Source organism: Furipterus horrens, unplaced genomic scaffold (genome assembly GCF_987537825.1).
Source record: "Furipterus horrens unplaced genomic scaffold, mFurHor1.1.pri manual_scaffold_4, whole genome shotgun sequence".
NCBI classification, from domain to species: Eukaryota; Metazoa; Chordata; class Mammalia; order Chiroptera; family Furipteridae; genus Furipterus; species Furipterus horrens.
In genome coordinates this window covers 8190513-8215678 of record NW_028327174.1, presented here as the reverse complement: position 1 = coordinate 8215678, position 25166 = coordinate 8190513, and the positions used below count along the sequence as shown (strand labels likewise).

The 25166-nt window shown below is 56.9% G+C and overlaps 1 protein-coding gene across 3 annotated transcripts in view; it reads right to left on the bottom strand.

The window, feature by feature from the left end:
* Positions 1-1648: 1648 nt before the first annotated feature.
* TMPRSS6 (transmembrane serine protease 6) overlaps positions 1649-25166 on the bottom strand; it is a 37494-nt gene continuing 13976 nt past the window's right edge. For all 3 annotated transcript variants that reach the window (XM_090275334.1, XM_090275336.1, XM_090275335.1), the window contains 12 exons: positions 24258-24462; positions 22078-22214; positions 20570-20682; positions 20200-20309; positions 9700-9845; positions 9221-9319; positions 8170-8283; positions 6835-6951; positions 6349-6517; positions 4775-5046; positions 2928-3064; positions 1649-2442 (listed from right to left, as the gene is read on the bottom strand). In XM_090275334.1, the coding sequence (XP_090131460.1) occupies positions 2284-2442; positions 2928-3064; positions 4775-5046; positions 6349-6517; positions 6835-6951; positions 8170-8283; positions 9221-9319; positions 9700-9845; positions 20200-20309; positions 20570-20682; positions 22078-22214; positions 24258-24462 (1778 nt within the window). In that variant the 3' untranslated portion in view covers positions 1649-2283. The remainder of the gene's footprint in view (positions 2443-2927; positions 3065-4774; positions 5047-6348; positions 6518-6834; positions 6952-8169; positions 8284-9220; positions 9320-9699; positions 9846-20199; positions 20310-20569; positions 20683-22077; positions 22215-24257; positions 24463-25166) is intronic.

The window sequence follows — 25166 nt, the reverse complement described above, 5'->3', positions numbered from 1 at the left end:
TTCTGCCCTGAGAGCCTACTGGGGTAGGAATGCTTTAACATCCTGCCCCTGCCCCCAAAGGAGTCTACCCACAGCGTTTGCTCCACCTGCTGTGTCCTCCCTCCCACAGACAGGGCCCACAGGGGAGCGTGCTCCCAGGTCCACTTCCCTCTGCCCACCCACCATGGACAGGTAGCAGCTCCCAATCTTTGAAACCACCTCAAGTCTAGGTCTCCTCTGAGGCTGCCCTTCCCCCCAGCTAGGCTTCAAGAAAGGCTTGTCTGCACTGACTCCCCCTTCCTGACCTCACCTCTGAGCCCGAGAGGCACCTGTGACCCACGGCCTGGCCCCGTGGCCCTCCCTGAGCACCCCCTCTGAGCCATGGCCTTGGTGCTAAGATGCCACCGCTCAGTTCCCCTCCGGCTGCTGGCCACGCCCTCAGCCTCCTCCCGTCTACAGTGTCTCTGTCTCCCCAACATTCTCAGTCTCCCTCCAGTCACCTTCCATGGATGGTGGCTCTGAAATCCTCTCTGGACCTGCCTCCTGGACACCTCTCTCCTAGAGGCACCCCCAAGTTCATAACACCTTCCCACAGCCTTTCCTTCCTGCTGCCCCAGGTCCTCCACCAGCCAGTTACTCAGGCCAGCCCCCACCAGGAGTGGTCGTGGGTGGCTCCCCATTCACCCACCCCGTCCACTGAGCCACCTAATGGAGACTGAGGGCCCTTCAACCCTGTGCCCAGCCCCGCCATCCCACGCAGTGCAGGCCCCATCCTCTCCTGCCCGGAGCTCTGCAGGGGCCTCCTCTCTGGCCTCCTTGTCTCCCACTCCCTCCACACGGGTGACACTCCACTGCCCCAGAGCCTCCCATCGCTCCCCAGAGCGTCCAGGTCAAGTCCTTAGCTCAACCGCAGGCTCTTTATCATCAGGTCTCAGTTTGCCCTCCTCCCCCAAGTCCCCTTTAGTCCTCCCCCACTCAACCTCTGTTTAACTAAAACCGCTTACTGTCCCCTAATATGCCATCTTCTTTTGGGACACTATACCTTAGCAATGCTGTTCCCCTGCCTGGAATGCCCTTCCCTTGGCCGCGTTGGTGCCCCAGCTCAAGTCTCACTTCCAGGCAACCTTCCCTGACTGCCTGAGTTAGAGGCTACCCTGAGGCCTGCACGCTGGATCGTCAGCCCTGCCCCTCCTGAGAGCGGGAGCAGAGTTCTGTGACTGACTGTGGCCACAGCACAGTAGTCGACACTAGTGGAGCCTGTGAGATGCTGGCTGGATAAGTGACTGGGAACGCAAAGGGAGTGTCCTACTGGTGGGGAAAGTGATAGACCAGGAACCAGGAGATAGGGCTTCTACACCGGCTCCACCCCTAACCACTGGTGAGGTCATGAGGACGTCCCTGCCCCTCGCTGAGCCTCAGTTTCCCCCTAAGGATTCAGAAGGAGTCCATCACTTGTCCCGTCCCTCACTCTGACTTGAAGGTCACCAACCATTGCCTTCCTGAGGTTGCTCCTGGGACCTGGGAGCTGTCCTGGAGGCCACCCCTGCCTCCACTGACCCCACCTTGGCCTCTGGACAGTTGGCAAACAGGCTGAGTAGGAAGCACAGTCTGCTCAGTCAAGGGTATGAGGTTGGTGCCTGGGGCCCCATTCAATCTCCAAAACGGGGCCTCAGATCAGACAGTTTTATTCCAGGGCAGCTAAACTCACCTCCAGGTGAGTGGGCAATGCAGGCCCAGGGGCATGTAGGGGTGTGGTGAGAACCCTGCGCCCAGGGCTCCCCAACCCTTTGGCTCACAGGGGCAGCTGGCCCACTTGGCAGTCTCCAGGGCTCTGAGGGCCCCTCCTCGGGGGCACCTTCCACCCCTACCTCTCAAGTTATGCCAGGGACTTCAGAGGCTGGAATCTGCTCTCTGGAGCCGGTGCTGCTCAAGCAGCCTCTGCACTGGGGGTGGGGTGGAGGTGGGGGGTTCAGACATCCTCACTGCTGAACGATTTCCCCCCCAAAGTCAGCAGTGGAGGACGGGGCAGGAGGACAGATCAGGAGGCGACAGACTGGATGTGACCCCACCAGCTGGGCCTGGTGACCATCCCGGACACTCCAAGAAAATCTTGACCAGCAGCGAGGGTCCTCCTCCTTCCTCGGACCCTCTCTGGGTTGACGTCAGGGAGCAGGCTCAGGACAGGATGCCCTCTGCTGCTTCCACAGGGCCCTGCCACCCCAGAATACTCATTCCCCCACCAAGTGGGTGCCCTGGGCTCTCTGAGTCCAGGAGGTGGGCTCCAGCTCTGCAGGGGGCAGCTCCTCAGGTCAGCACCTGCTGGATCCAGCCAATCACACCAGTGATGCGGGTGTAGACGCCAAAGTAGTTGGGCCGGCCACAGCCCAGGCCCCAGCTGACCAGCCCGGCCAGGAACCAGCGGCCGCTGGGCTCCCTGCACACCAGTGGGCCACCCGAGTCGCCCTGAAAGGGGGAGGAGAGAGAGGACTGCATCAAGGTAAAGGCACCCCTGCTCCCAGGGGAGGATCCTGACTGCTGGGGGTTTTCTGAGCGACAGCAAGAAAGGCACATGGCCTCTTGAAGCCTCAGTTTCCCTCGTACCTTGGCCTGGCCTCCAGCATGTCCTGACTGACCTGGAACTGGGGACATGAGCCCACACGCCCCATCCACCTCTGCCTCTTTCTGGGGGCTCCTTCTAGTGCTCTACTGGGCCACCTCGGGCAAATGGCCTTGTGGTGGGCAAGGAGCAGAACTTGTTCACGGGTCTCTTCTGATCTGTGGCCTGCAACCCGGGGCAATCCCTCAACGTCCTGTAAAGTGGGGGCAGCCACCCCCTGCCTTCCAGGAGCCCAGGAAGCTTCAGCAAGCTGATGGGAGCAGACAGCCAGACCCTGGGTGTGGCCAGCATAGCCCTCTCCCCACTGCGGCCCAGCCCCCACGGGAGTCACCTGGCAGGCATCCTTCTTGCCCTTGGGGTAGCCGGCACACAGCATGCGGGGTGTCACCTGGTAGTGATAGGCCTCGCTGCACAGGTCCTGCGGGACCAGCTGCACGTCCACCTTCTGGAGACCATTGCTGGTGGGGCCTGCCCCGTGGGGTCGAGGCCAGAGGGCAGAGGTGAGAAACCCAGGATGCCCAACAGTCCCCACCCTTTCTCCCACCGTTTGCTTCACATTTCAGGAGCCCCTCTCTGGCCCCACCTAGCCCCTCCTCCACGCACCTCATGGTCACTCTATTCTGGCTCCCCGCTCTGTGTGGCCCACGGGCACGGAGCCCCCACCCGAAGCCTGTCCAGACCAGGGTCTTATCCGGCTTTTCCTCCCCTTCCTCTTCCTCCCTGAAACCTCTTGGCTGCTTCCCCTCTAACCTGTGACAGCCCCCCGGGGTGGAGGGCGGGGGTTTCCGGGGCACATATCTGACCCCTCTGCTCTCCCTCTAAAAGGCCAGCATCTTCCCATGGTCCAGCCTGGGGCTTTTCCACGAGGGTTGCGTGTAGAACCCCCGAGAACCCCACAGAGCATTGTGCCTGGTCCCACTGAGAGGCCTGTTCACCTGGGATGCAACCTGGCATCAGTGTCCTTGAAGCCCTCAGTGGTTCTAAAGCACAGGTCAGATGCCTCCCGCAGACCCTCTGCCAGGTCCACCTGCCCCGGCTTCCGTCTGGCACTGGCTGTGCTCAGGGCCCCCTGGGTTGCCATCTGACCCTCACTGGGAATGCCTTTCCCCTCCACCAGGACGCTGCCAACTCATCCGCCAAGCCTCAGCTGAGCCTGCTCGCGCCCTGGAAACCTGTCTGTGTAGGTCAGCCCTTAGCGCTGTCTGCTCCCCCACGAATGTTCTTCTGCTCATCTGTACATCCCCTTAGCCAGCTCGATGTCTACCGTGGAGCAGGTGCTGACAGATGTGTTGCTGAGTGACTGTGTGAGCGAGGGAGCCAGTCCTTGCATCACCACGGTCCCGTCATCCCCCTGGACAAGTCATTTTTCACCTGAACCTCTTCCCTCATTTATAACTGATTTCCACAGTCCTGCCTGCACATTGTAAATCCCTGGACATGCTTTTTAAAGACTGGACACATTTTTAAAGCCACCACCACCATGAAGGGCACAGGGCATGGCTGTTGTTGGCCAGCCCAGGCCTGTGGTCACAGAACTGAGAGGTGGCCTCTAGGGACAGCTGGCTCCAGTCAGTTTAGGCAGGAAGGGGAGAAACCCCCTGTTTCTGAGAGGCAGCAGCAGGAGCAGTAGGAGCTCTGGGGTCAGGCAGTCCTGAGTTCCACTCTGCTCCAGCCCTCTCTGGCTGTGTGTCTTTGAGCAACTGCTCAAGGTCTCTGAGCCTCGGTTTCCCCATCCATAAAATGGGGTCACAAAAATCACTCTAGGGTTACTGGGTAGATTAAATGAAATCATGTTCCCCTAAAATTCAACCTTAACTAAGAGCCTCTCCTGCCCCCACCCCAACACACACACACACACACACACACACAGACACCCACACGCATTCTTGCCTGTGGGGTGGTGGGGTCCCTGGCCTGCCCCTTTACCCCACGTGTATCCCCCAAGATAACCCTCCATGGCTTTGATTCTTCTTAAATGCCCTTCCGGGAGGAAAGGAGGGCGCAGGAAGGTAGGGGCCCATAGGTAGTAAAAGACTGGTGCCTTTTTTCTGTGAAATCCAACCCAACTCAATCCCAGGATTCGCAGGCCTCAGGGTTGGAGCCCTGGCCGCCTTCCCCCACCCTCTGCACGCTAGATATTGGGGGAGGCCTGTCTCCCCACCCTGCAGGCCTGCTCACCACCCTCACGCAGGGCGCCCCAGCCGGTGATCCAGCAGTGCAGGCCTGGCTCGAAGAAGTGGGAGCGCGCGGGCAGGCAGACGGGGCGCACGGTCGCCGAGCGCACCACAGGGTGGTCCAGCTGCAGCAGGGCCACGTCGTAGTCATGGCTGTCCTCCTCGTGGTATGGGTGCAGCAGCAGGCGGCTCACCTTGAAGGAAACCTCGCCCGGCCAGCGTGAGCTCTGCCACACCTTGCCCAGGAACACCGTCCACAGCGCTGGGGAGGCCATGCTGGGGGAGAGCGGGGAGGTGTCCTGCTCAGCAGCTGCCTCTCCCATCCCAGACCCTTAGAACAGCCCGCTCACCACCTGGGACACCGTCCCCCACATTCATCTCCTCCTGCTCTAGGGGGCCCGGCAGCTGGCGGCTGGTATGCTGTTCATGGTCCTCCCTAAGGCCCACCTGCCTGGGCTCCAGCCCCAGCCCCATCCTTTCCTAGGCATGTGTGCACCTCTCTAAGCCTCAGTCTCCTCATCTGTGAAATGGGAAGAGCATCTTCTACTCCTGTTTCTGGGGGGATGCGATAAGAGTGTACGTAAAAAAAGTTAGCACAGTGCCAGGCACGTGACAAATATCTCTCCCTTTTTATCTCGGGGCTTTATAGGAGGGTCTGCTGTGAACTCACTGGGACCCGTCAGTGCTCACTGTGAGGGGTGGGAGCGGAGTGTGGAGGAATCACAGACAGACCCGGCAGGTCAGTGCCCAGGTCGTTCTTTACCTTGAGGGCGGAGGGGAGCCAGGGGTGGAGTGAAAGCGAGTGAGGGGGTCAGGCTGCCCTCAGAAAGAGTCCCTGGCACCTGGACTACTGAGGTGACCAGGAGCAATGGCACCAATGTGCATGGGCAGTGGCTGTGGACTCGTCCCAAGCACTGAGAAGACTCGCTTCGCTGCCTGGCTCTGGATGTAAGGAGGAGGGGTGTTCTGGAGGTGCCAGGCCTTAGGTTGGGAACTGCAGACACCCAGGATGGAGGAGGAGGTATAGGGAGAGGAGTCCCAGGCGGGCCATGCTGGGGGCGGGGCCTGGGGGCCCAGAAGATAGGGCTGGGGGTGGGAAGGGGGCCTTGTAAGCCCACCGCCATGCAGAGGAGGAGGAGTCCATGAGGCTGGGTGAAATGTGCCCTCCTGGAGGCACATCTGGAGGAGGGGTCACGGCCTATGACCAGCCCAGGCAGTTCCGCTCTCTGCTGTCCCCCAGTGTCAAGCCCAGCGCCTGGCGCACAGTGGGAGCGCACTAATGTGACTGCAGGGGTGCATGCGGGAGTGAAGAGTGAATTAAAGACCCAGCTTCAAGCAAGATACTAGAAGGAGAGCCCAGAGAGGTGGGGCAACCTGTCCCGGGCCACAGAGTACGTTTGTGGGGGAGCCAGGACTGAACCCAAGTGTGCGAAGAGCCATTTTCAGGCGCAGGGGTGGGGGGAAGCTCCTCACCTGCCTTCCCTCTGTCTGCTCAGAGCCGAGGGACACTGGCCCTCCCTGCCACAGCCTGGCCCACCCCCGCGCTCACGACCTCGGTCCCCACACCCTCCCTCTCACCTGTCCTCCTGGAAGCAGTGCGCGGCCGTTATCACCCAGCGGTCAGCGATGAGGGCCCCCCCACAGATGTGTCGACCCCGAACCTGGAGGCTGGCCTGCCAAGGCCACTCGCCCTCCGAGGACACAGCCCCGCCCACAATGCGACCAGAGGGACCCTGGAGGCCACAGTCTGGGGGTGGGGGGAGAGGGCAGGGAGAGACAGAGGGGGAGGGGCAGGAGTGGGGGGCAGTGAGACAGAGAGAGACAGAGAAGGGGCAGGAAGGAGAGGGGAGAGCAGAGGCAGACATTGAGGGAAAGAAAGAATGGAGGACAGAGGCAGGCAGGACCAAGGTGGGGGGCAGACGGGGGGCAGAGAGACAGACGGACACACGGTAAGCTTTCTCCCCAGCTTCCGGGTGTGGGCACCTCCCTGGCTCCCATGCTCTCGGGCCCAGGGGGTAGAGGGGGTCTCCTGCCCGCACCCCCAGTCCAGCCCGTGGCACTCACCACAGTGCTGCTCGTCGGAGCTGTCCCTGCAATCGGGCCGCCCATCACACCGCGGGTTGGGCTTCTTCACGCAACTTCGATCCTCACACTGGAAGGTGAACGTCCCACAGGGTACCCCTGGGATAGAGGGGGTGGGCCAGGGCACAGAGGGTGGGTCCCTGAGCGCAAGGAAGACTCCAAATCAAGCCCCAGGGAAGATGAAGCCTGGGAGAGACCAGGAGGTAACTGTGAAGAGCCTCTTGCCCATGATGAAGGTTCCCTGAGGCTCCTTCAGTGCCTCCCAGGCCATGTCCCTTCTCCCCCAGCCCTGACTGTTCTGTTGAGAGCAAGATTATTTCTCCCCCACTCCCCAGCCTGGGGCCCCTCTCATAGGGTCACGCCTCTCCCTTTGAAGTGGTACCTGAAGGCAGAAATGTACCTCCACATTCAGACTAGTCTGAGAAGGGCAGGGCTGTGCCTCTCCCATTAGACCAAAGTTCCAGGCCCCCCCTGGCTGCCCACCTGCCCCTCACTGCCTTCACCATGAAGAACTTCCTGCTCCACCACCTGGTGTTCACCTGGTCTCCTTTCCTCCCACCTATTTGAATGTTACCACCCTTCAAGGCCCAGTTCAAAGACTGCCTCCTCTAGGAAGCATCCCCTGCCTGATCTCTCCTCGATATCCAGCCTTCCCATGCAACTGGACATCATGTCCAGAAGGCTTCGGGCAGAGAGAGTCACCCATCATGTGTTCCTGCTAACAGACAGTCCCCAGAGGGCAGAGGTCACATCTCTGGCATCTTTTACTCCCATCTCGTTCCTCGCCTCTCCTATCACTGGTTGGTTGGTCAGTTGGCTGGCTGGCTGGCTGGCTGGCTGCGATAAACCAATGGATACAACTAGGAAACTGGGCAGACTAACCAATGGGTGGACTGATGGTCCGGTAGGGAGACTGACAACAGCTAGAAGGAAGGGTAACTGAGTGGATGTAAAGACCAATAGACAGACAGGTAGTTGGAGAGGTCAGTGGATGGAGGATGGAACAACGGACACACAGACAGGTAGCCGGGAAAACCAATAAATGAGTAGATTGACGATTCAGTGAATAGGATGACAGGTGGTTGGACAGGCCAAAGGATGGATAAATGAGTGGGTGTACACTCAAGTTCTGGTTGGAGAGAAAAGAAGATGGATGGACGGAAAGATGGACATGTAGGCATACACACAGAGGGGTTGGTAAGTATCTGGACACGAGAGCAGAAACCTTTGCCGAAGAAGCATGCAGAAGGGATGGGCTTGTCTGGCTAAGACCCATTCCTTGGGTGCCTTCTAGACACCTGGTCATACCCGCCCTACCTTCCTGGCACTGCTCTTCGTCACTTCCATTGAGACAGTCAGGCTGCCCGTCACAGACCCTGGACAGTGAGATGCACATGCTGTCCTCTTGGCACTGGAATGCGGCTCTGCAAACTGTGGGGACACGGAGAGGGGGCAGGTAAGAAGGAGCGAGAGGAGCAGGCTGGGACATCGTGACACATGTAGAACATGCCTTGCCTGTCACCATCAGAGATCCTTACACTCGAGTCTCACAGAGGCCTGGTGAGATGCCCTATTTCCTTGGTGGACACAGAAATGAAATGGCTTGTCCAAGGTCCCCGGGCTTAGCCAGAACTTGAAGCCAGAGGTGATGGGGCACCTTACCCAGCACCCAGGGAGAATCATCCCAGAGGAAGGTGTGTCCCCCTCCTCTCCAGCTTCCCTCCCCACACGTAGAAAACTTGGGTGGGATGGGGCAGGAGATAGGCCTGTAGAGAAAACACCAGACCAGGATGCCCTGATGGTGACCCCGAGGATCAGAAGCCAGGATTCAGAGGAACAGGCATTATTCCAAGAAAGCCCTGGCTTGGCGACCACCAGGTCCCTGCGCCTTTCCTGGGGGCTGGGCAGAGATGAGCACACCGCTGGCAAGTTGGCAGCTCCAGTCTCCAGTCTGAACCCCAGAAGCGGAGCAGTGAGGACCCATTCAAGGCAAGGAGATGGAGGATTCTCTGCTTGGACACGCAGGCCCTGCCTGCCGCTGCTTAACCGCCTCTCCTTCCGGGTCCTGCCCTCATCCGCTCTGGTCCTTCTTGGATGGATGGCTGGGACAGAGGCTGGGTGATGGCCTGGTGGGGAGAAGCCCTGAGCTGGGCGTCAGGAGACCTGGTCCCAGCTCGTCCCTACCCCTGCTTCATGGGTGGCCCTGGGAGGCCACTTTCCCACTCAGTGCCTCCATCTTGCAATCTGAGCACAAAGAGAGATCCCCACTTCCTGGGTGCTGATAATGGGGTCTCTACGCAAAAGAGGGGCTCAGCTCAGTGTAGAGAAGGTGAGGAGAGAGGAGGGGTGCGAGGGACGGACTGCTCACCGCAATTTCTCTCATCCAGGCCGTTGGGGCAGTCCTTGACCCCGTCACAGGCGGGCACACAGAGTCCATTCACAGAGCAGAGGAACTCTCCGGGGCAAGCTGGGGTTGGGGGAGGGTGGCATTAGGTCATGTCACCATGAAAACACATGTAGATGCAGCCTCTGTGCATTACATATATACCCACATGTACATGTGCTATATACATGGTCCCTGTGGACATCCACGTCCAGGCACACACATATGGCACACACAAGTATGTATGAGTGTGCATGTCAAGTGAACACATATGACCGCTTTGCACACACAGGCACACACAAAGCTGTATTGTTTGTGTGCATACGCATTTGTGTTCACATGCACACACACGTGTGCACACACGCAGACACACTCCCTTTGTCTAGCCTCTGGGTGCTTCCAGGGATGGCAAAGAGGCAGGAGAAGCTGCGGGGCCATGGCGGGGCCGGCCAGCGCGTACTCACGGTCCGACTGGTTGTACAAGCTGTAGTGCACCTGCACGCCAGGCCCGGTGAGGGAGATCTGGGAGGTGAAGTTGATGGTGATGCCGGCGCTGGCCACCACGGGGATCCTCTCGACATAGGGCTGCAGAGTGCGCAGGCCACACAGCCTGGGGGCGGCAAAAGAGAGACTCAGGACCACTGGGGTCTGTCCAAGGGAAGGGACAGCCTGGGCCCTGGTGCAGGCAGCAAGGGCAGGGAAGCTAGAGAGGAAGGGGGAGCCGCACCTCCGTCCCCACCCCCTCCGTCTTGGTTTCCCCTCGGGTGACCGCTCACGCCCAGAGTCATCTGTTCCAGAAAGCAGCCTGGTTATGTCACTCCCCTGCTCAAAAACCTTCAATGACTCCCCACTGCCTGCAGGGTAAAATTCAAAGCCCAGATTCACGTCCCCGGTACCTAGCAAGTCAGGGTCCTTCTCTGAGCCTCACATTCCTCTCTTATTGAAGAAGGGATGTCTGATCTCTGTTAGTCTGAAATTCGGCAAAAGGGCTTCAATGTGTCTGTAGAGACAGAAGTCCTGACTGTTCCGCTCTCTGTGGACAGGACAGGATGCCCCACCTTGTGCTCTGTGCCGGGTGAGAAGGCAGCGTACTCCCGCTCAGGCACTGTCCACTCCCGCAGAGACACCTCCATAGCCCCGGGGGTCTCCCCGTGACCCCCTGGCCATGGGGGAGGCACTGGCCCTGCTCCGGGAGCAACAGCGCGGTGCTGATGGGAAGCTCCTTCTCTCTGCATGGTCACACCTGGTGGGACTGTCCCCCAGCCTCGGGAGCTCCCCCAAATCCATCCTGGGCCCCCTCCCTCCCAGGAAGATGCCCTTGTTTCCCACAGGCGGCAGGAGACCTTCACAGCGACGCAGAGTTCTCCCCAGAGAACAGGTAGGAGTCCTTCCATCTCCACAGTGGGGTGCTGAGAGCTCATCCCACATGGAGTCTGGGTGGACCTTGCCGCACAGAGCAAGTGGGTGCGCTTTCACGGAGTGGGTGAAACTGCAGCTCCACAGCAGCAGGACCCTCCCAGCGAGCAGTGTGGGGTTCCCTGCCTGCCCAGGCGGGACACCCTCTGGGAACAGATGGGATGCTCCTAGGAATCCCCCGCAGGGAAGGGAGCACCCTCTCTGAGCAAATAGAAATGCCTCCGCAGAGCACAGGCGCACAGATCTCCAGACAGAGGTAGGAAGCCCCAGCAGGGAAGGTCAAGGTCAGAGGAAGTCAAGCTAGTAGATGGGCACGCCCCACTGCATGCTGGGAACATCCCAAAGATCAGGTCACCTCATTCCAGGGGCCAGGTACTTCCTCAGAACTTCTAGAACGTGCTAAATGCTTCCGGGAATTAATCAGTGAGTTAATCAATGAACAACTGAAGATGAGCTTTGGGGCTATGTTAACATTTCCAAGCGTGGGGCAGGGGCAGGGGCTGGGCACAGCCGAACCCTATCCCTCCCCTCCCCCACCGCTGCAGCTTCGTGAGGCCTCACTGTCCATACGTGTCCAGGTTCTCGAAGCACCTTCACCCTGTGAGGGACCCAGGAGAACACACCCACCTGCTCAGGGGGAGGTGGCCCCCCCCCACTGCCACATGAGCTGCAGAGGCTGAGCCGGCACGCCCCCATGTCCCCCCACAGACCCGGCCCAAGGGGTAGCCTCCCTACACTGTCTGGCCGCAGTGACCATGTTCTTGCCCCCATAACAACAGAGAGCTCTCAAAGTGAGGTCTGGGGACCCCTGGGGTCTAAAATAAAAATTACTGTCATAATAATGCTCAGCTATCCCTTGCCTTTTTAACTCTCTCTCACACAAGAATACAGTGGAATTTTCCAGAGACTATGTGATGCATGATACAGTAACCCATTAAATGCAGAAGCAAATGCGGGGGATCCAGTTGTGGTCTAGTAATCCGGTTATTAAAGAAAGTCGCAAAAGTATAAAGTCATGTTATTTTTCTCACCAAATGTTATTGGTTTTGGAAAATAGAACTTTTAAATAAAATATGGTAAAATGTAATGGGTTTGTTATTATTTTCAATAAATTGATAAATAGTTCAAATCTTTCTCAGTTTTAATTTATAATACTGTAAACAGAGATTCTATAACAAAAACTCCTTGGGGTGCTCAACAATTTTAAAAAGTTTCAAGGTGTCCTGAGGTGGAAAATTTTGAGAACCGCTCCTAGGACTCCCATGGCCAGGCTGGGAGAAGGCACCACTAGGGGGCATCCCCGAGCAAACCTGGCCCTTGTCTTTATAACTAAGGAAATAAGGGGATTTTGTAGTTTGCCTTTAAAGTGAATAAACAAATGTTATCATGCATTGTTATCCCCAGAGAACTGCCCTGGGAAGCAGACAGAAGAGCCAGGGGCTGAGAAATACTGGGCAGAGGGAAATGAGAAATCAAGTGCACCCCTAAACATCTTAAGGTTCAAGGACATGGGGCGCAGTCTCCACACCGTCCCGGGAGACCGTGAGACAGGGAGGAACCAGAGGTGGGTTGGAGGGGAGTGGAACGTTCCAATCTAGAATTTGAGGGCTGAATGCCCACTCCAGGCCTTGGTCAGGGGCCCTGAGGCACCAACACCTGCGGACAGGACCTGCTGTCAACTGGAGTCCGAGAGAGAATTCCAGAATCAGCTAGTGGCTCCGCCTGGTGCCCCAGGAACCTGCCCAGCCTGGGCAGCATTCGGTTCTCACCCTGGAGGCCTGGGGCAGGGGCAGGGGCAGGGGCAGTTTGGCAGAACTCCTGGGGCAACCTCTTGGTTAGCAGAGAGCCAGACAAGAATTCAAAGCAGAGGCGGCGACCAGTTACTTAGGCTGAGTTCTCAACTTAAAGATCGTCTGTTTAGTCTATGTGGTATTAGTTTTTTGAAATTTAGTTGCTAGCTAATTTCACATAATAACCTAGATTCTCGTGTCTCATGAAAAAATAATCCCAGAAACACTGGCTGGCGTTTTGAGGCCACCTGAATTAGGCAAACAAGATCCCTACCTATCCCTGCAAACCAGGTCCCTACCTGTCCCACTACCTCCAAGCAGCCTGCCTCATGGAACTACACACCCCCTGGCCCCTTTGCACACCTGCATTTCTGGTGCCTGCTGCGGAGCCTTCTGGGGGAGGGTATGCGTCCCCTACCTCTCCGATTCCTCCCCGCCCACCAAACACCAGGTCCTCCCCAACAAGCCCTCTCCAAGAAGCTCAGAAGTCTGAAGGCTGTGCAGCCCACCTCTCATCTCAGCCACAAAGTTCCGAAGGCCCAGTTTTGCACTGTGGTCTGCCTTGCCTTCTCACCTCTCTTGATTTGGGGATTTTTCCTTCTTGTCTCAGAGGGTAAGCAGGGACCCTGTCAACTGTCTTGCATTTCAACAACTCCACACAGGGAGGAATTCAAGAAAGACTGGATGGATGGGTGGGGGGATGGATAGAAGGGTGTGTGGTTGGATGAAGGATGGATGGATGGATGGGGGGAGAGGGGGTGAACAGAAGGAAGAAAGCATGGCTGGATGCATGGTGGACGGGTGAAAGGATGGATGGATAAGTGAGTGAGTGAGGGAGCAGGTAGAAGAAAGGAAGGGTGGGAGATGGATGGATGGGTAGATGGAAGGGTGGTGGAAGGAAGGAAGGAAGGAGGAAGGGAGGGAGGGAGGAAGGGGGGAAGGACGGGAGGGAGGGAGGGAGGGAGGAGGGAAGGAAGGAAGATGGATGGATGCGTCCCTTCCCCAAGGACAGGTTACATGGGAAGGAGGGTCAGAGGATGCCAGCAGTAAAGAAAGGACGACAGCAGCATCTGATGTGCTGGCCAGAGCCCTGGACCTGAAGCTGCAGAGCTGAGTTTCAGGCCCAGTTTGCCCCGCGAAGCAGCTGCGTGACCCTGGGCACATAGCTCCATCTCAGCAAGCTTCAGTTTTCACATCCGCAAAATGGGGGTGATATTATCTCCGCCGTAGGACGTTTTAAGGAATACATGAGAAAACGACTTCTTTGAAAGCCAGCTGCTGACGTGTCAGGCTGAGTTCATCCAGGGCAGCAGCTGGAGCTCTGCCGCTCTCGCACAGGTTCTGACGCTGGGCAGCGCCAGGGTCTCGGTGGTTGCAAGCAGTGCTGGCGCCCAGGGGCTCAGCAGAGCAGAAGGGCTCCCCATGGCCAGGCCGGGCCAGCGGTGGCTCCAGCAGGCCTGAGGAGCCTGCCTGTCCCCATCCATAGGAGAGAGGTAGAAATTGTGGACAGATCACAAGAACAGTGACATCACAGGAGAGGAAGCTGGCGAGAGGCAGGTTCCCAGAAAGGGGGAAGCCTTGCCACAGTGACGCCCCGTCAGAGCACTTTCTGCGAAACCACGCAGCTGGTGGCGGGATCTCTGGAGGCCAGTCCCTCCCCAGCCTCTGGGCCACTCAAAGGACAGAAGGCCTCAGCCAGAGTCAGGTGAGCATGGGGAGAAGCTGGATAGAAGTCCGGGGTGTGGGGGGTGGGGGCCGGGAGGAGGCACAAAAGGCTCAGAGGAGTGCGGTGACGTGCCCAAGGATGTCACCTCAGACAGGGAAGGCAGCCCAGGCCAGCCTCTCCTGTCTCCCTACGCTGGCACCCGAGGGGAAAGACACCGTCTCCTGGACACATCCTCTGTTGTTCCTTATCAGCGATCACCCCGGGCCCTAGGCCTGGGCCTCCTCCTGCCTACAAACCCTGTGCCTGGAAGTCTACACCCTTCCCCAAACATCTCATGTCTTTGCCGCCCACACAAACAGATTTTCCAACACATGCTCGTTCAGAGAATTTCCCGGCATCTACATAGGATGATCATTATCAAACACAGATGATAGCTAGGGGAAACAGTCTGTCCGGTGCCTACAGTTTGGGGGTGCGCCTCTGCCTTCGCTCCTGCACTCACACACGGGCAGAAGCCTGGGTGCAGAGGGACCTGATTCTCTGCTTGGGAACCCTGGACCCTTAACGAAGGTCTGAAAAGACAGAGAGGGGACTTGGCAGGCTGCTCTTGGAAGTGGCGAGAGCCACAGAGTCTGTCAGTCCTCTCATCGGGACACCGATGATTGGTCGGAACGCCTCGGCTGGGAGAGCGTGCGGCTGGCTCAGCTGCACCGGGGCTCTGCGGGGAGAATCTGCACGAGCGTGAGCACTGACGTGAGCACACGCACGTACACGGACTAACGGAGATGATGGCTGCACGGGCATGCATGGGCACACCCACACACATGTGCGCACCCACACATGCGAGACAGATCACAACACCTTGCCCAACTCTGGTTTCTCCCCTGACAAGCTGAGCGCCTCTGTGGAAGTGACTTGGCCTCTCTGTGCCTCAGGGACCTCAGTGGTCCAGGAAGGCAGCATCCGGACCTACTTCCTCGCTGGGTTGTGGAGGATGAAGGAAAAGGCACCCAAATCCCTTAGCCTGGGGCCTACCTGGCACAGCGTCAACGCCCGGTTATGAATTCATGGCTAGTGCCTTCCTGAGCTTCTCCCGGGCCTGCGGGAGCCAGTGTCCTGCAACATCCATTATCTCGTTTAGTCTTTCCTGGGTGGGGATCTGTTTCATGCCCATTTTCGAGATGAGTTACCTGAAGCTGGGAGGGGTGAGTCCTTGCTGGGTCAGAAGGAGAAAAGCCAGGACTTGAACCCTGTTTTGTCTGGTTATCACACGTAAGCTCTTTCCACAAACACATGTCACTAGGAACTAATAAACACAACATACTGGGCGCATCTATCTGATGAGTAAATAATAACAAGTTGGAGCCCTGGCCAGGTAGCTTAGTTAGTTAGAGCATCATCTCAGTATACCAAGGTTGTGAGTTCAATCCCTGGTCAGGGCACAGACAAGAATCAACCAATGAAAAAAATGCACAAATTAGTGAAACAACAAATCAAAGTTTCTCTCTCTCTCTCTCTCTCTCTCTCTCTCTCTCTCTCTCTCTCTCTCTCATCAATAAATACAAAATAAATAAATAAATAAAAAGTTGGGGGACTTCTGGCCAAGATGGAAGCCTAGACAGACACGTTGCATTTCCCTCCGCATCTAAGAAGGAATACAACTACCTCAAAACTAGAGACAACCAGAAGTTCCAGAAAATTGAGCTGCAAAGATATAAAGAAGAAATACTCATCCAGACAGGTAGGAGGGGCGGAGTTGTGGCGGAGAGGACACGGTATGGTGGCAGCAGCGGCGGCAGTGGCAGGCCAGTGGAAAGCGCAGTCACACATTTTAAAAAGTCAGGATGGACACCTGGGGAGTGCTCCCAGCACCAGACTAGACCGCACAGCTCACGGTCCCAGCACCAGGGAAAATCAAGCCTCATTGCTTCTGACTGTGCAAACCAGTGGGGATTGTGGCAGAGGAAGAAACTGCCGGTCTCTCAGCAGAGTCCGCTTGTTTAAAGGGCCCCTACAGACCTAAAACGTCCGCAGACTCACCCACTCTAGGAACAACAGCCAGGACAATAGCTAGAGGGGCACCCATCCCATACAAAGTGAGAGAAGTGCCTGGAAAAGAGGCCAGTGCCAAGCAAGCAGCATTGTTTCTTCTCAGACCCTCCCCCACATACAGCGCCACAACGTGGTGAAACGGGTTGCCCTGTACTGACGAATCCCTAAGGCTCTGCCCCCTACAACATAACAGGTGCTACAGCTCTATCTAAGACACAGGCAAACACACACAGGAGCCTGTCAAGTTGAGGAGACCGAGAAGTATGGCCCAAAAGAGGGAATGGATCAAGGTTCCAGTGGGAGAATTAAACGACGAAGAGATAGTCAACCTAACAAACAAGGAAACAGCCAACCAAATAGATGTAGATTTCAAAACACTGGTGATAAAGATGCTCACAGGCTTGACAGATATGCTTAAGTACAGCAGATACATAAGGGAAGAGGTGAAGGCTATGCTAAATGAAACGAAGGAAAATCCACACGAAACCAATGGTGAAGGGAAGGAAACAGGGTTTCAAATCAATGATTTGGAACATAAGGAAGAAAAAACAGTCAATCAGTAGAGAATGAGGAAACAAGAAATGAAAAAAATGAGGAGAGGCATAGGAACCTCTGGGACAACTTTAAACATGCCAACATCCGAATCATAGGGGTGCCAGAAGAAGAGGAAGAGTAAGAAAGTGAAAGCTTATGTGAAAAAAGAATGAAGAAAAACTCCCCAAATTTGGCGAAGGAAATAGACATACAAGTCCAGGAAGCACAGAAAGTCCCAAACAAGCTAGACCCAAGGAGGACCACACCAAGACACATCATAATTAAAATGTCAAAGTTTCAAGATAAAGAGAGAATCTGAAAAGCAGAGAGTTACCTACAAAGGGGTGCCTATAAGACTGTCAACTGATTTCTCAAAAGAAACTTTGCAGGCAAGAAGGGACTGGCAAGAAGTATTCAAAGTAATGAAAAGCAAGGATCCACAACCAGGACTACTCTATCCAGCAAAGCTATCATTTAGAATGGAAGGGCAGATGAAGTGCTTCCCCAACAAGGCAAAGCTAAAGGAGTTCATCATCACCAAACCATTATTATATGAAATGTCAAAGGGACTTACTTAAGAAAAAGAAGATCAAAACTATGAACATTACAATCATAACAAACTCATAACTATCTACAACTGAATCTAAAAAATAAAAACTAAATCCAACTAAGCAAACCAGAACAGGAACAGAATCATAGATATGGGGATCATTTGGAGAGTTATCAGCTGGGAGGGGGAAGGGGGAGAAATGGAGACATGGTGCAGGGATTAAGAAGCATAATTTGTTGGTATGAAATAGAGAGGGGAAATTTAAGAATAATATAGGAAAGGGTGAAGCCAAAGAACTTATATGCACGACCCATTGACATGAACTAAGGGGGGTGGGATTGCTGGAGGAAAGGTGGGTACTGGGCAGAGGGGGGCAAAGGGAAAGAAATTGAAACAACTGTAACAGCATAATCAATAAAGTATACTTAAGAAAAAAATGTTGGGGCCCTGGGCAGGCCTAACTCCCTTGTTTTACAGACAAGAGGGCATCCCCAGAGTTATATGTGGAAACCAGGTGGCCTCCACAAGGAGGGGAGAGGAGTGGGAACAGAGGAATGGGTGGGGGCACTGGGTCCCGTCAGCCTCTCCTCTCACTACCTGGCTACACCCTGAAGTCCCTCCCTACCACTTCAAGGCAAAAAGATAATGACAAGAGGCCAAGTCCTTAGTCCTGTGTAGGCCTCAGTTTCCCCAGCTATACAATGGGTTGAGGGCTGAGCTCGATGGCCAGCGCTGCTCACACTTTCTACAGCTCAGTGGTTCTCGGAGACACTGGGAAGGGGAACCCCACTCGACCCCATCAGAATCTGTCACAGTGCCTGAAATGGCACCATCAGGGTATCATTCCTTTGGATCAAGGCTGTCTCCATCATGGCCCACATTTAAAACCCAAGGGTAGCTCATGAAGTCCCTAGCCAGGGTGCCCATCCCTGGCTGCCCGAGGGAGGCAGGAGGAAGGCTCTCCGTAGGAGCACGGTGTAGACCGTCACGTGTCCTGCTGTTTGTGGTGGTGGGCACGGGAGAGGCCCTGCCTGTGGACCCATCTGGGCACCGCCTAATCCCCCGAGCCTCGAGTCCCTTTACGGGGAAACAGAATGATGTTTCTGTGGACATCACAGGCCATAGGGTCAATGAACTGAATGCCTGAATGCCTTCCCAGCCCCTCTCTGAGATCATCAGATTCAGCTCTGCACTTGAGAGGATGGCGGGAAATCCTATTATCACTCAAAGAACTATGGATCGTGGGCCACTGTCAGGGTCACTCTGAGCTCCTGAACCTGAGGGATGAGCCCAGCTACCCTCAGTCTGGGTAGCCCCAGGCAGGTAGAAAGGGATCCCCAAGGGAATTCCATGAAGGACCAAAGCGGTCCTGCTCAGAAATGCCACCCACATGCTGGGAATGGTGGGACGAGGTGCCTTCTGCTTCCCAAACAGCACCGTGCCAGTCACACCATCGGGTGTCACCCCAATAGCATGGGCCTGAACTCACCATCTGTCACCCCCCAAACAGCATGGGTGTGAAGTCACACCATCTGCATTCCTTCTTTGTGCTTTAATCACTGTCCCTGATAAATTTCAAAAGCCCTGGAAAGGATGATGAAGAGTCAACGAACATTGTCAGCCCCTGTCACCTCTGTCTGGCTGATGCTTTGAACAGGGTCAACCTATAGCAAAGTGTAAGTGTTGGCGAGTGTGGACATCAACCCCAGAATCCAAGCATTCCAGAATTCTAGAACCTTCCAACTCTAGTTTATTGGAATCTTGGACACTCTAAATCTATGAAGCCAAGAAGTCAGACTTTGCATTAGAATTCCAGCCTCTTACACCCAGCCCCAGAACGCCAGCACTGGAAGGGAGGGCAGAGAGCCAACCTGCTGTTAGATATAAAAACTTCTATTCAATGTTCTTCGACCCCAGGTGGGGAGGGGTCTCCTGGCTCTACAAGGCTACTTCAAGATGCTTCTTCTGTCCCCAGGCCTCTGTCCGCCCCCAACAATGATGCCTGGCAGGGCCCCCCTCCTGCTCCCCCTCTGGACCATCACTCCCCTCCCAACCCTGCCCTCCCAGCATTGTCACCTGCACCTGAGCCTTCATCACCCCCCCTCTCCCTACCGGAGCTCCTGCACAGCACTCAGGCATGGAGCCCTCCCTACCTTCCCTCCAACATCTCCTGTCTCCTCCTCTCCTGTCGCCCCACCTCCCTGCCCACCGACTCCTTCTCAGCTGTCAGGACCCCCAGCAGCCCCAAGTGGCCCACCCCTGTGGGCATCAACCAATCCTCATCTTACTGATCATACTGCAGCCAGCTGACCCGAGGAGGGCCCCTTCCGGGACCTGCTCCCACTGTGTCCTGCCCACCTCCCCAAGGGACTCACTTCTTCAGAAACTTGGTCACCAGGGGAGCCGAGGGCAGAGCAGGTAGCAGAGTGAGTGCCCTGCAGGGGATGCGGGTGACACAGGGTGACCCTGGTGACTGAGCACCCCCACGGGAGCCGTCGTGTTAGCAAAAGCGTTGGACCTGGCTGTGCAGGTTTCCAGCCAGGAAGTCCCCGATTTTAACAAAGAGCAAGGGGCACGGTGAGGGGAGGGGGCCTCCAGCTGTGCTTGGGCGGTTTAGGGAGGGGTGCTGTGGTGCTGCTGTGGCTCCCGCATCTCCTCATGTAAGACTGTGGGTACCAGACAGCGTAGTGACAGCACCCAAGGGAATGAAACCACTTCATTCTAACTAGGATCAACATCCAAGGTGTCTGACGACAAATATGTGCCTGAGACATTTGGGAAGCAGGAGGGGAGGCTGGGGCCAGGGTGGGGGTGTGACAGGGACTGGGTCAAGGGATGGGGCCACAGGCCTGAGCATTCCCGCCTCTACTATCTTTCTGGGCCTCTCCTCTGAGGTCTGGGACTTGGGCTCCCAAGGGGGCACCTGCGGGAGAGGCAGGGGTCACAGGGATGGTACCTCCGGTTCTGGATCGTCCACTGGCCCTGGGTACACGGCAGGTCGTATTTTTGCCTCCGTAGTGCATAGGCATCAAACCAGAGGGCCAAGCCGTAGTCTAGGGAGGGCACCTGTGACAGAGGAGCTGGTCACCACATGGCCCATGGGCTATGGCGGGTCTGGTGACTCCACCTTCTAGGCATCGCTGTGGCCAGCAGCGCCAGACCTTGGCCATATCCGCCTTCTCCACTCCCAGAGGGATCTGGACCCAGGCTCAGCCTGTGGGTGCTTCATCAGAGGCAGGACAGTGACCCCTCTCAGCCAGCGTCCCTGGAGGGCTTTAGAGTGATCCAGGCAGACAGCAGGTGGGCAGGCAGGGTGCGGGGCTCACCTTGAGGTGCCAGGAGCAGTGCGTGCTGGGCGAGTAGTAGCTGGGGAAGTACGGCGTACTGAGGACGCCCTGTGTCTCCAGCTGGTCCTCCAGGGTCAGGTTCACCTCGCAGGCTGGTTCCGAGAACAGTGGTTACACAGGGTCCCCCGGCTGCGTCCCACTGCACCTCCCAGCAGGCGGGGGCAGCCGTAACCCCACCAGCCCTCTGCCACTGAACAGTAAGCCTAGTGTTTGAGCGTGACTGTGTGAGCTTGAGCCTCAGTTACCTCGTCTGTAAAATGGGGACAATAATAGCACATGCCTCGTAGGGTGGTTTCGAGAATTAAACAAACAAAACACTCAGACAGCCTGGTGTGCAGTAAGAGCTCAATAAATGTTAGCAATTGACATTCGCTGTGCAGCCTCCTGCCGTTCACCGCGTGTGTTCACACCTGTGAGAGCCCTGGTCACAGGCCTCAGGAGAGGAGGAATCGGGGCCCTTTCCAAAGATGAGGTTTGGAGGAAAAGAAGAGTGACTTAGCTGAAGTCACACCGTGAAGGGGTGAGGGTTCGGGAGCTGGAGTGTCCCCAGCTGTCCTGCCACCTCTCCATGGAGTCGAGGTCCCTAAAGCCCCTTGTTCACGTTCCCCTAAAACTGTGTCAGAGACTCTCATGAGAACTGAGCCAGCTCTGGCACCTCCTTAGTCCCAGGGACCCCTGGGGGACAGCCAACACCCCAGCAGAGTCCCTTGTGGACCTGGGCCACTGCCAGGAGACCTTGGGGGTCAACACCAGGAGGGGGAGAGGGAACTGAGTGGGGGACAGGAGCTGTGTGTCATCCCCTGTTTACCACCTTCCCCACCCAGAGCCCTGGAAACGGCTGGGGTTGCTTTGCCTGCCCAAGGCATGGCGGTAGCATGGTCTCCAACAGCCAACAGGTGGGGAAGGTGTGCCCACCTTTCCTTGGGGGGGGGAAGGTTCCAGAGCAGGAGAGTGGCGGCTGGGGAGGGGTCAGTGGGCAGCCTGGGGAGAGCCTTCCCCATCTCTCTGGAGGTCTCTGGGGACAACGTGGATTGTCTGGAGGTGAACCTCAGGCCCTCAGGCCTGTGGACCACAGAGCCCACCCTCCAGGCTCAGCCTCCGTGGGCGCAAAGGGAAGAGGGTGAGGGGCCGAGGAGAGGAGAGGAGAGGCAGAGCCAGGATGAGGAGGGAAGGACAGGAGGGAGGCGAGAGGATGAACTCAGGAAAGAAAATCGAAGGCAGGAGAGAGAATGAGGGAGATGAGGGAGGGAGCCAGGGCCTCAGCAAGTGTGCAGAGGAAGACGAGGGAAGTGGGCAGAGAACCGAGGAAGGGAGAGCGGGGCTGGGCTGTGTGCAGAAGGCAGCGTGGAGAACGCAGGCTCTTCCAGAACCTTCCCTCTCCCTCATCCCACACCACCTAGAGCCCAGACGGAGAAGGGCATGCCCAGGGGTGCGCCCTCCATGTCTGCACTCACTGCGCCCCCCCGCCCAGGGCCCCGAGCCCTCACCCTGCGAGGCCACCGGCTGCACGGACAGCGCGAAGGGGTCGTAGTAGCTGTGCAGGCCCTTCTTCCAGACCACCGCCATGACGGCGCCCGACGCCAGGACCTCCACCACGGGCTCCTGGCGGCTGCAGCCGTAGACCCTGCGGGCACAGGGGAAGGGGGGGCGGGTGAGAGGGAAGGTACAGGAACGAGCCGAGGAGGGTCAGCGGGGAACCTGCCTTTCTGGGTGTGCAGCCAGCCTGCCTGTGTTCACTGACAACTTGCTGACCCTCTCTGGCCCAGGGCACTGACTGGGGTCCCGTAAGGACCAGGCCAGCATCTCAGGAGAGAAAGGCCAGGAGAATTGCTCAGCCACCTAAAGCTTATCTTCAACGATATGACCCCAGTCCCACAGAACCTGTTCTGCCCCGTCAGAGTCTGCATGACCTCGAGTATCCAGCCTGTGCCCAAAGGAAGAGCAGACAGACACCTGTGGGGATCATATTTTTCAGCTGGCCACACCCTAACTCCTGGTCTTGTTCTGGGCTGGGGCGGACAGGAAGTAGAGGTAGGGATTTCACCCAGAGCTTCATTCCCCGGGATGCACAGAATAAATCATGGTATCTTAGAATTCTAGACTCTTCGAGGTCTGGAACCTCAGCCCTGCCAAGGCTGTTAGGAGATAGTCAAAGTCAACTGCTCAGTTTCTAGGCGGGGAAACTGAGGCTCAGGACCACGCCAAGAACAGGGGCGATAAGACAAGAGGGTTAAGAGGAGCCTGGAGGTCACCCTTAATGGGGCCTTCTGCTTTTAATGTAGGGGTTTCTTTTCTTGTCTTTGATTTACGTAGCAGCAGGTAGAGCCTTGTTGTAGCTAAAACATCTCTGGTCTCCTCGGTGTGAACACATGAAAACGAACCAGGAGATAAAACACAGGCGAGGGTCTGCACTGAATCCCCTCTCGCGCTCTGGGGTGCAAGTTTGAGGGCACCTCCAAACTTGTATGTCATTTTAGACCTTCTCCTTGGGCCTGAGGTGAAGTGAGTCACCTGCCCGGGTGCCACCATGAGTAGGGACAGAGCTGAACCCAGCAGCCGGGCCCCGCCAGGAGCTGGGGGTGGGGGAGACTCAGAGAAGCCCCAGGGGAAGTTCATCAGTGTCCCCACCCTCCTGAAAATCAGATATCATCAGGCTTCTCTGCATCTCCCAGAGCCCTCCGGGAACTCAGCCCACACACTGAGATTAAGGTCACGCCGTGGCCGGGTGCAAGGAGTATATGACGCCGCAGAGCCTGGAGAGTCAAGAGAGGCCCTGGCGGAGGGGCTGGGAAGAAGCTTCACCGGGGTCGCCCTCAAGGACTGCCTTGAACACGCAGGCCCCACCCCCACCTCTACCTGCAAGCTGGCCCAGCTCAAGCAGGACAGAGAAGGCAGCAGCCTGGCCCCCAGTGGTTTCCCCCACCTGCTACCCTGTGGCCAGGTGACCAAGCTCCTGGTGACCACAGCCATTTCCAGGGCTTTAATAGTCTCCCCACCCCTCACATCTGCCCTCTGACCTGGTCCCTTCTGCGCTCCACATCATATCCTGTGTCCTAAAGCCCTGCTCCTCTGCTCAAGAACGTACAGCCAGTTCCCCACTTACCAAGTATAAAGTTTAAATGGCTCCCAGCACTCAGTGCCCTCTGTGACTTTGCCCCAACTGGATTACATTACTGTGTATAAGGATCTTGGCACAGAGGGGCTGACTTAAATCTTCACAATTACCCTGCACAGTAAGCGTAATTGTGCACCCGTTTTACAGGTGAGGAAACTGAGGCCAGAGAAGCAAAGTGAGTTGCCTTAGGGCACACAGATAGGAAGCTACAGAGTAGGAATTGGAGGTCAGGGCTGCCAGACTCTGAAGTGTTCTTCTAATGAGCTGTGTGTCCTCCCAGAATGAACCTTGGGGGTCATCTAGTACAACTGTTTTGTTACAAATGGGAAAAATGGAAGGGGGAGGGGACTGCCCACAGTTCACAGCCATTTCCAGCTTCCCCTCGCCCTCTCCCTCTGGGCTAACCTCACTGTCTCCCAGAGAGTGAATCTGAGGTCACGCAGTCCCTGGTCTCAGAATGCCCAGTGTGACCTTTGACCCCTCGCCACCACTTCCTTCCCCAACCCCTAACTTCCCCATCCCACCCCACCCCCACCCTTCCCAGGGACTCACAAGGTGATGAGCCTTCTTTCCAGGGGTCCAGCCACATCGTACATGGCCAGCCGGTCCCGGCAGTCGGCCAGCGTCCACTCAAGCCGGAGTTTGAGCATAAGATCCTCAGGGCCCTGCAGGTGCCACAGGCAGCTGGAGACCAGGTAGTCGGGCCCCTTCAGCTGCAGGACCTGGCCCTGGCGCACGTAGCTGTAGCGGTAGCAGCCTGGAGGGGGGGAAAGGGACAGGCTCCCTGACCTCTACTAGCTGGGAGGAGAGGCCTGGGGAGCCAGCCCCCGCAGGACCTCACCAGGGCGGGGGCGGTGGGAAGAGCAGCTGGATGGGGCTCAGCCCAGAGGTGCTATGTCCCATCTTTCTCTTGCCCTGTGCCTTTGTCTCCAGCCTCCTCATTCGCGCCTTCATTCGCTGGTTCATTCATCCGCTCACCTCGCACTCACTGAGCTCTCCTTGCTAGGTGCGTGCAGAGAAAGGTGCAGCTGCTGCTGGGCGTGCCAAGAACAGCAGGACAGATACAAAACCCTGTGGTCGGGCCCTAGCTTAGGAGGTGAGGGCTCCAGCCTGGGAGGTCCTGGGGGGTCACAGTGTGAACAAAGCGCTGGAGGCCCCGGCGGGCAGGGGCAGAGTCAGCCGTGGATCACACACCGGCTGCTGCTGGGAGCAGCTCCGAGGAGACTGGACACCAGCCAGACGGCTGTGCCGTACAGGGGGGGTGGGGTGAGGGGTCGTTTCAGGTGGAGAGAAGGGAGTGTGTTCCCGTGGGGTTGGGGGCCTGCCCCAGGTGGAGGAAGCAAGGTCTAGCTAATAGTAATGAAGCAAGGAAAATGAAACAGTGCAGCAAGCTGGAACGAAGCTAAAGGCCGTACACGCAGCATCTCATTCAATACCTCTCTGAAATAGTTTTATTATTGT